At 48.1% G+C, this 10,760-nt stretch overlaps 1 protein-coding gene across 3 annotated transcripts; it reads left to right on the top strand.

Annotated features, from left to right (window-relative positions):
- The first annotated feature begins 7,015 nt into the window (after positions 1-7,015).
- LOC119323743 (dof zinc finger protein 2-like) lies at positions 7,016-9,865 on the top strand. Of its 3 annotated transcripts, none has more exons than XM_037597450.1 (2): positions 7,016-7,387; positions 8,307-9,865. In XM_037597450.1, the coding sequence occupies exons 1-2, from the start codon at positions 7,364-7,366 to the stop codon at positions 9,447-9,449; spliced, it is 1,167 nt and encodes a 388-aa protein (XP_037453347.1). In that variant the 5' UTR covers positions 7,016-7,363; the 3' UTR covers positions 9,450-9,865. The 3 variants fall into 3 exon arrangements, with proteins under 3 accessions (XP_037453347.1, XP_037453348.1, XP_037453349.1); XM_037597451.1 differs by lacking the exon at positions 7,016-7,387 and adding an exon at positions 7,394-8,011; XM_037597452.1 differs by lacking the exon at positions 7,016-7,387 and adding an exon at positions 8,018-8,035.
- Positions 9,866-10,760: the final 895 nt, after the last annotated feature.

Genomic DNA, 10,760 nt, shown 5'->3' with positions numbered 1-10,760 from the left:
CGAGGTGGATTATGGTGGAGGGTGGCACCGCACACGGCTAAGAGATCCAAAGGATCAATTGTTGTGTCTCCAAGGGGTGCTTCCCTCCCCGTATATAAAGGAGTGGAGGAGGGGGAGGGGGGCGGCCACCCTAGGCGCGCCCCATGAGGAGTCCTACTCCCACCGGGAGTAGGACTCCCCCCTTCCAAGTGGGAGTAGGAGAGGAGAGGGAAGGAGAGAGAGGGGGAAGGAAAGGGGCGCCGCCCCCTCCTTGTCCAGTTCGGACTGGGGGGAAGGGGGCGCGCTGCTACCCTTGGCTGCCCCTCCTCTTCTCCATTAGGGCCCAATAGGCCCATTAGTCCCCCTGGGGGGTTCCGGTAAACCCCCGGTACTCTGGTATATGCCCGATACTCCCTGAAACCATTCCGGTGTCTGAACGTAGTCGTCCAATATATCAATCTTTATGTCTCAACCATTTAGAGACTCCTCGTCATGTCCGTGATCACATTCGGGACTCCGAACTACGTTCGGTACATAAAAACACATAAACTCATAATATAACCGTCATCGAACTTTAAGCGTGCGGACCCTACGGGTTCGAGAACTATGTAGACATGACCGAGACACGTCTCCGGACAATAAAGCGGAACCTGGATTCTCATATTGGCTCCCACATATTCTATGAAGATCTTTATCAGTCAAACCGCATAACAACATACGTTGTTCCCTATGTCATCGGTATGTTACTTGCCCGAGATTCGATCGTTGGGATCTCAATACCTAGTTCAATCTCATTACTGGCAAGTCTATTTACTCATTAGCTACATTGATTGCAAGGCTTATAGTGATGTGCATTACCGAGAGGGCCAGACGTACCTCTCCGACAATCGGAGTGACAAATCCTAATCTCGAAATACGTCAACTCAACAAGTACCTTCGGAGACACCTGTAGAGAACCTTTATAATCACCCAATTATGTTGTGACGTTTGGTAGCACACAATGTGTTTCTCCGGTAAGCGGGAGTTACATAATCTCATAGTCATATGAACATGTATAAGTCATGAAGAAAGCAATAGCAACATACTAAACGATCAAGTGCTAAGCTAACGGAATGGGTCAAGTCAATCACATCATTCTCCTAATGATGTGATCCCGTTAATCAAATGAAAACTCATGTCTAAGGTTAGGAAACTTAACCATCTTTGATTAACGAGCTAGTCAAGTAGAGGCATACTAGTGACACTATGTTTGTCTATGTATTCACACATGTATTATGTTTCCGGTTAATACAATTCTAGCATGAATAATAAACATTTATCATGAAATAAGGAAATAAATAATAACTTTATTATTGACTCTAGGGCATATTTCCTTCAACATGCATATCCCAGTTGAGGTAACATAGTGTTATACGAAGATTCTCCAGTTTCATGTTATTCGGAAGAAGTCTGTTAACGAAACTTGATCAACCTCGTTCATAGATTCATTTTGACGGGCATGAGATGGATGAATTTAGTAAACACAACTATATGTACCCTCTTTTTACCTTCTATTATTTAGAGTAAATAAAGCAAAATACTATTATTTTTCTATTTTCTGAATTATTCGCGCAATAAAAAGTGTCCAAAAAAATAAAAGTTCTCCATATCCGCTGAAAATTTAGTAATTTTTTGTCCAGAATATTTAAGAATTTTTGGCACTGAAAACATAGTAGGGGGTGCATCAGTGGGCCACAAGCCCATAGGGCGCGCCCACCCCCTAGGCACGCCTACAGGACTTGTGGGCCCCACATGGGTCCTCCTCACTTATGCCAGCGCCCATCCACTTTGCCTTCCTCCAGAAAAAATCCCATCATTGCTCAAATCTGTGTTCTAGCTCATTTTGCTGCCCTTTTCAATTTCTTTGCTCAAAGCTCCGTTCACAAAACTATTTTAGGGGATTGTTCTTCGGTATGTGACTCCTTCAATGGTCCAATTAGTTTTTGTTCTACTGCTTTATATACTGCAAATTTTTGTTGCTTTGGTGACCATGTTCTTGATCTTGCATGTCAAATTTATATGGTTAAAAGTAGTTTCATTGCATGATATAGCCTCTGGATCCTTGTGGGAGTAGTTGCTATCAATCTTGTTGAGTTTCGTTCACTTTTATTTTGATTCTCTAAAAGTTTCAGGAATTTTTAGAGAAAAGAAAAGGCATGATGAAGAGGTGGTTAAGGGGATCCTCAAGCCGGAATTCAGATGAAAATGAGAATGAGGAGAAGAAGAAGCCCAAGTACAATCTTCCTCACACCACGGAGGTTCAGCCATGTGAATGGCCAAGTGATACATTCTTGAGGGCGGCCGGAATTTGTGATGATTTCTATTTCTTGGAAGAGAATGCCGGCATCACCGACTTCCTCGATGATAAGTGTGACCAATACCTCCTACTCACTAACACCTTCGTTCAAAATATTCACTTTCATTCTAGGAAGGATCCTCTACTTATATGATGTGCCTAAGCGAATGTCACTTTATGATTTTTGCGACGTTGCAAAATACCCTATGAGGGCAGTGTCAGTGAACCACGTCCTAGAGATGTGGAGGACTTCATTTCTGAAATTATTGTAGGGGAAGAGAGAGGGGTGTCGGAAGCGAGACTGGCTAGTTTACATTTTTCTTGTTTTACGCTATTATTCATTATTTGCTAGGTGATGTTTGATTGGTCGTGGGGAGAGTGGAGGCCTTAGTGCCCCTGACCTGTCTATTCTGCGCCATGCTTTATATTCTGATAGAACTTTTAGTTTGGGCGCTATTGTTGCTCGACGGTTGAACACGAACCGCTCGAAGGGGCTATCTTTGGAGGTATCTATGCCTCCCGCCTTGCTAAACATTTCAACTAAAGTACGAGAAACAGACACCCTCCAGCCACCTTTATGCAAAACAAGTTACATGTCAGTCGGTGGAACCGGTCTCATGTATGTGGACATGTAAGGTTGGTCGAGGCTGCTTCATCCCACAATGTCGCCGAATCAAAATAAGACGTTGGTGGTAAGCAGTATTTTAAGTGCATCTAGTGCCACCCCTAGTTGGTTTTGGAGTATTGACGACAAACGTGGTTGAGGGACTAATGTGTTTGTGAGAATTGGAGGATAACACAAGTGGAAGTCCCTCATTGATTCGGTTTACCTACCAGAGACGGCCCCTAAAAATGTATAAAGACATTGAAGACAATGGTGGTTCGTGAAGATATTCACGTTCAAGATAATGACGTGTGAATACATTCACTTGAAGACTATGAAGTGCGAAGACATAGTTTCTTTCGTAGTTTCCTTTTCTTCTTTATTGAGTCATAGGATCCACCAAACTGTTAAGTGGGGTCCAAATGAACAAAGTCAGAGAAACTGATGTGATGCTCAACCCAAATCCTATGTCTTTGAGTGAAGACAATGAGAGTAAATCTTATCCAGATTTGGATGATTCACCTTTGCTTGCAACCCAAGTCAAGCCGCCACGTGTGTTTGAAATCCGCCGTTGGACACGTGTCGGTTCTTTAGTGACCCAGGGTCATTTCGGACATATCATGTCGGGTTTCCTGCTGGTTATAAATAGCCCACCCCATCCATCATAAATTGGTGGATGCTCAGAGTTAGTGCACGGCTTTTATCGTTTGAGAGCAACCCACCTCCGAAGCCCTTGATAGAGAATCCTTATGAGGACAAAACGCAAAACACCCAAAGCCCAAAGAGTGTTGGCATCACTAAAGTCTTTCTGTCCACATGATCTGAAGACTTTTTACACTTGAGGACTGTGTATCCTCCAACCGGTTAGGCGTCACGTTCTGAGGATCCAAGAGTCATTGTGGATCGCCGGTGAACGGAGTTTGTGAAGGTTTGGAAGTCTACCTTGAAGACTTACCAGAGTGATTGGGCGAGGACTAAGTGTCCTTAGCTCAAGGGGAATAAGGTGAAGACATGGTCTTCTGAGTTCAATCTTAGCCTCCATAACCATACGTACAACTGTCACAGCAACTGGAACTAGTCTACCAAATCCTTGTCTTCACCAAGCTACTGGTTCTATCCCTTACCTTATTGACATTTCAGTTTGTCTTCATGAAGTCATTGCTTGTTTACCTGATTTGTTTGTCTTCACTGAGCGAAGACTTTCTCCTGTTTGGCTTCATACTGTCTTCCCATTCCGATCTGCTCTACCTAGCTGCTATTAGTCTTTGTGTTGTCACTGTACTATTTACTTGACTATGGCTTGTCTAGTGTAGACTATCTTCCTCTTCATATTGTATAGGTGCTGTTTGATTGTCTGTCTTCGAAGATCTTGCATATTTTTAAGACTTCCGTAAAAATTGCCTATTCACCCCCTCTAGTCGATAACTAGCACTTTCAAGTATGACCATCACCTCCCACAACTCCTTTGTGTTCTACTCGTGCATATCATCTACGCATAGACCCGACTCATGATGCCACTGTTGGGGAACGTTCCATGGAAAAAAAATTCTACACACACTCAAGATCTATCCTTGGATATGCATAGCTACGAGAGGGGGAGAGCATCTACGTACCCTTGTAGATCGCTAAGTCGAAGCGTTTATCACGCGGTTGATGTAGTCGTACTCTCCGCGCTCCGATCACGGTCGAACCGATCTAGTGCCGAACGGACGGCACCTCCGAGTTTAGCACACGTGCGGCTTGATGACGTCTCCTCCTTATTGGTCCAGCAAGCGGGAGAGGAGAACTAGATGAGATCACATTCAACACGACGATGTGGTGGTGATGGTGGTGGTGGAGCACTGACAGTGCTTCGCTAAGCGTCGCCGGGACGAGGCGGTGGAACTACGGAGTAACGAGAGAATGAGGGGCGCCAAGGGCTTGGTGTGTGCTCTTGGGGCTCCCCTTCCCTCTATATATAGGTGGAGGGGCGTGGGAAATAGCCCCTCCAAGCCCTAGGGCGCAGCTAAGGGGGAGAGGACTTGAACTCCAAGTCCAATCCAATTCCTACTAGGACTCCTTCCTTTTTTGCCTTCCCTAGCCACATGGGCTTTTGAGGACTTGGTGCGCCTAGCCCAATAAGGTCAGGGTGCCTCCCTGCAGCCCATGCTAGGCCTTGGGTCATGGTGGACCCACTTGTGGACTTTCGGACCCCTCCGGAACCTTCTGGAAGCTTCCCGGTACAATACCAAAAAAACCGCACCTTTTTCCGGAACCCAAAATATGACTTCCCATATATAAATATTTACCTATCGACCATTCCGAGACTCCTCGTGATGTCCGGGATCCCATCCGTAACTCCGAACAACATTTGGTTACCACTCATCAAATATCCCAATACTACTCTTGCATTAACATACGTTAAGCGTGCGACCCTGTGGGTTCGGGAATTATGTAGTCATGACCAAGACACCTCTTCGGTCAATAACCAATAGCCGGAGCTGGATGCCCATGTTGATTCCTACATATTCCATAAAGATCTGGACATTTATGACAACATACGTAATTCCCTGGTTCTGTCGGTATGTTACTTGCCCAAGATTCGATTGTCTGTATCTCTATACCTAGTTCAATCTCATTATCGGCAAGTCTCTTTACTCGTTCCGTAATGCATCATCTTGCAACTAACTCCTTGGTCACTTTTCTTGCAAGCTTCTTGTGATGTGTATTACCGAGAGGGCCCAGAGATACCTCTCCGGTACATGGAGGGACAAATCCCAATCTCGATCCATGACAACTCAACAAACACCTTCGGAGATACATGTAGAGCATCTTTATGATCACCCAGTTATGTTGTGACATTTTATAGCACACAAGACATTCCTCCGGAGTCTGGGAATTTCATGATCTCATTGTCGAAGAAACATGTATTTGACATCAACAAAGTAGTAGTAATAAACTGGACGATCATATGCTATGCTAACGGTTGGGGTCTTCTCCATCACATCATTCTCCTGATGATGTGGTCCCATTATCAAGTGACAACACATGTCTAAGGTTAGGAAATATTAACCATCTTTTGATCAATGAGCTAGTTTAGTAGAGGCTCACTAGGGACACGATATTTGTTTATGTATCCACACATGTATTTAAGTTTCCGGTCAATACAATTCTAGCATGAATAAAAAACCTTTATCATGATTAAGGAAATATTATAATAACCATGTTATTATTGCCTCTAGGGCATAATTCCATCATAAGGGCCGCCGAGGCCCATATCGCGGCGGTGGAGGCGGCGACCGCAGAGGAGGAAGCCATTCACACCCGCATTGTGAAGAAACGGCAGCGGAAGAACACGCGCGCCCTCACCCGTGAGCAGAATCAGGCGGTCCGTGCCATGGCCGGACTGCCACCAAAGGAGGAGAAGGAGGACATCGATGGTGAGGACAGCTCCGGCGATGAGCAGATCCAACTCGATCCGTACTGCGTCTTCGACCGGTATTTCCGTGAGAAGGACGGCAAGGGCGCCGGGAAGGGCAAGGGCAGCCGTGGATGAACTCCATCATAACCAAACATGTCAAATTTTGATAGTCCGATGGCATGTTTAGTGTAGTGTGATGGAGTAGCCGGACGATGCGTGTGCGTCGACGTATTTGTATGTGTTTGTATGTATTTGAAATATGATAATTGATGTGTGAGGATATGGATTGTATTTTTTGAGGCGTGTCCAATGAGTGCCCGCGGACGTTTAAGAGGCCAGATTTCCGGTTGTAGATGCTCTTAAATTTACTAGTACTGCTATGCAATCGAAACGAAGGAGGTGGAGTCCAAGCCGGTCAGTCGAGTACCTACGCTGCTCACACCCACTGCTAAAGACTAGAAACACAATGGTTAGTTGCCTGCACGTGGCAGGGCGTCCCAAGCACGTGCGTGGCCCCATGGACCATAACGCCGATCAGAGCCGCGCCCCTGGCCCTGCCCCCTGCCCTTGGTTTGACTAGTTTCTCACCGACTCATCCGAAGTCCTCTGCGAACGGCACCAAAAACTCGCAACAACACAAAGCACACTTGGAAGCCTACACGCGGACAAACCTCGGCGACCAACGAAGGACAACAGCGCTCATCAGCGTCGTGCAAAAAAACATGCTAGCTACCGAAGCTGGCGCAGCAATTTCCCTCCCTCTTCCTCCTCCTCCTCCCCTGCTCTAGTCCGGAGACATAAAAAATACAACTACTGAGAAAAAGAATCCCACTATCTCATGACATATGGAGGAGAGAGAAGGGCGAGCAATCCCACTACGGTCATCCACAAGACATTCCTTCCTCTCTCTCTACCGTGTGCTCGAGACGACATCTAGCTGCTCCTCCTCCTCTCCTCGCCCCGCTCCTCGTTCTCCCCTCCTGTTCGTAGCGCAGCCGGCGAGGATTTTTGTTGAGCAGGAGCAGCAATTGGGATCGATCCTTGGATGGATGCGGCCCAGTGGCACCAGGTAAGCTGATTGGTGTTCATACGTGACCACCTCAAACCCAGGTTACTACAACATCGGTACGCATCTAGGGCCATGCATGCAAGATCTCCCGCCTCAGGCTGGCCGGATGGCTTGTGTTCTTGTGGATCTTGCTGCTGTGTTCTTGCCTTCTTGGTCCACTATTTTTTCTACCGTGCCCTTGATCTTCACGCCCGCTTTCCTTGATGGGATATGACGATCTTGGGCGCCCTTTCTCTTCTTGGGAACCGCCATGGCCAACCTTTTGTTTCTGGCGCAGATCTACGCATGTATGGCCATCTGTGTCTCTCTTCTCTCCCCTTCTCTTCTGTCCGCGTGTTGTCTTCTCCGTTGGCGTCGAGCTCAGGGCTCGGGGCCTTTAATTCTCCCCTGTCTCCGCTTTTAATCCTCGAAAGGCGCATACACGGGCACGCACCGCTTTTCTTTGCCTTTGTTCCTGCCTTTCTTTCTTATCCTTTCCCCTCATCCTTTTCATCTTTTCATCTCTCTTTTCCCCTAGCTTTCTTTCCCCTTCTCTTTCCTCCGGCGCCTTGCATCAAAAGAGCAGCCATGTCTTGGATGATGTAGCAGCAGCAGTACTGCCACAAGCGCAACCCTACAAACAAAGTTGAGTTTTGTGTGGTGGTGGGGGTGTGTTTCTCTCTCATCTTTTCGTCTCCTTTTTTCCCCAACCTTTTTTCATTCTCCTTTTCCCCGCCCTTTAATCTCACTTTGTATCCATTTGCTTGGTTCTTTGTTGCACCATAACCATAAGAATCATCCTCACACCTCAGGCTCTCATAGTCATGTCAAACCCCATCCATTTTCCCATATACAGCATTTTCTTGGCTTACTTGCCTTAACATCGAGGATTTGGCTTTGTGATATCTACTAATGAGGTGCAATATGTGTTCGTCAACAGGGGCTAGGGCTCGTGAAGCCCATGGAGGAGATGATCATGGCTGGAAACCCAAATCCTAATTCTAATGGGAACCCGAACCCACAGCCGGCGCAGCCGTCTGGGACCGAAGCCCAGAGGGCCCCCGTTCCTGGCCCGCCGGCGGCAGGAGCGGGCGCGGCTGCCGGGACGGGCTCCACCGAGCGGAAGGCGGCGCGGCCGCAGAAGGAGAAGGCAATCAACTGCCCCAGGTGCAACTCCACCAACACCAAGTTCTGCTACTACAACAACTACAGCCTCCAGCAGCCGCGCTACTTCTGCAAGACGTGCCGCCGCTACTGGACCGAGGGCGGCTCGCTCCGGAACGTGCCCGTCGGCGGCGGCTCACGCAAGAATAAGAGATCGTCGTCCTCGGTGGTTTCGTCCGCGGTGGGCGCCGTCCCCACCTCGGCGGCGGCGTCCGGGACGGTCCCCGTCGGCGGGATGGCGGCCAAGAACCCGAAGCTGATGCACGAGGGCGCGCACGACCTCAACCTGGCGTTCCCGCACCACCACGGCCGCGTCTTGCACCCGTCGGAGTTCGCGGCGTTCCCTAGCCTGGAGAGCAGCAGCGTCTGCAACCCGGGAGGCGCCATGGCGGCCAACGGCGCGGGCGGCGGGAGGGGCATGGGCGCGTTTTCGGCGATGGAGCTGCTGAGGAGCACCGGCTGCTACGTACCGATGCCGCAGGTGCAGCTCGGGATGCCGCCGGAGTACGCAGCCGCGGGATTCGCGCTTGGCGAGTTCCGCATGCCGCTGCAGCATCAGCAACACCACCATCAGCAGCAGCAACACCACCACCAGCAGCAGCAGCATCAGGTTCAGAACATGCTCGGGTTCTCCCTGGACACGGGAGGAGGTGGCGACGCCGGGGGATACGGCGCTGGGTTGCAGGGCGCGCAGGAGAGCGCAACGGGAAGGATGTTGTTCCCGTTCGAGGACTTGAAGCCGGGTGCGAACCCAAATGGAGGAGGTGCAAGTGGCGGTGATCAGTTTGAGCACAGCAAAGACCAAGGCGGCGGCGGTGGCCATGAGACTCTGGGGTTCTGGAATAACAGCATGATCGGGAATGGCAGCAGCAATGACGCCGGCGGTGGCGGTGGCGGCGGCGGCGGCAGTTCGTGGTAGGATGGCGACAGCTAGCCCAGCCGCCGTACATGCATGCATGGCTCATGCACACGCGGTTGTCAGCATGTGGAGATGATAGGGATAGAGACAAGGGAGTTAATAAGCGGTGGTGGTGATTAGTGTTACATATGGCGTTTGATCTCTCTTTTGGTTGCGTTTGTTTTTTCTACTGTTCTTGGCCTTCCTTCTTAATTTCTTGGTGTTTTGTTCATGTGTGTGGTTATCAGACTTGGGGGGCTAACACAGCTGAGTACACAGATTAAGTAACTACTATTTGTCTTCTCCAATTGAATCTCTCATTTCCGAGGGTGTTCCTTGTGTGAATTTCATATGAAGTTGTTCATGTAGAATCTGCAGGGATGCACCTTCTTTTTGTACATCGATCGGGTTGAATGCAAGTAGATTGGCATTGGTCAGACTCTTGTTTTGTCTTTGGATTTTGCATGCATGCATCGGGCCAGGCAGTATGTTGGTGAATGGATGTGGCAAAGGTTCATTCAATGAAGGATTGGCATCATCACCCGTCAGTCAGTCAACACTCAACGCATTGCTCTACAGTCGGTTTGACACACTGTGCAGGCTGCAGAGTCCGTGCAAGAGATAATGAGATATACTAGATCGGTTTGCTGTGCTGATCAAGAGGGGAGGCCTACCTAGTAGCAGGCGTGTTTTCTTGATTTGTTCATTTACATCGTGATTCCTGATTAATCCAGGGCTTAGAACAACTTGTAATGTGTATTTTATTGTCGTTTATATTAATACAAAATACATTAATATATAGACATATTTTCCTCATCATTCACAACATGTATTTTTTTCTCTCCTGCATACCTGTCAGCACATATCTACCCCCCTCCTTCTGTGCTCTTTGCTTGTAGCAGGCAGGCTACCTCTGAGATGTCGTATCTCGCCATCATCCCAAAGCCAAGAATCTTCCAGCCATGAAAAGCACTAGCGGTAGGAGGAGAAAAGCATCGGAATGGAGAAAGAGAGAATATGTATGTATGACAAACACGCACCCCCATTATCATATGCTAGACCATTTGTGAGTGAATGCCGTGCTCGTTTGTACGATCCATGAGACCATGGTATTTTTCTAAGCCAGTAGGTACCATTCTTGCACGCCCCTTGCATCCTGCCCAGAGTACCTGGCCTCTTTTTTAATCTTTTGTTTTCCTTCAATTCTAGGAGTACCATTTTTACTATATAAAACAAGTGCTCCAATTCTTTGGAGCCCACAAAAACATTCTCCTAGGGATGGAGTACTAGTACAGTAGTTCGTCACCTTATTGCATTTGGCCAACCTTATAC

Source organism: Triticum dicoccoides, chromosome 6B (assembly GCF_002162155.2).
Source record: "Triticum dicoccoides isolate Atlit2015 ecotype Zavitan chromosome 6B, WEW_v2.0, whole genome shotgun sequence".
Classification (NCBI taxonomy): Eukaryota; Viridiplantae; Streptophyta; class Magnoliopsida; order Poales; family Poaceae; genus Triticum; species Triticum dicoccoides.
This window is presented reverse-complemented; position numbering and strand designations above follow the sequence as displayed.

Bases quoted from the DNA above. Each gene is read 5' to 3' on its own strand.
- LOC119323743 (XM_037597450.1), top strand. From the start codon at position 7,364: ATGGATGCGGCCCAGTGGCACCAG. The intron at 7,388-8,306 runs GTAAGCTGATTG...GTTCGTCAACAG, and splicing joins ATGCGGCCCAGTGGCACCAG to GGGCTAGGGCTCGTGAAGCC.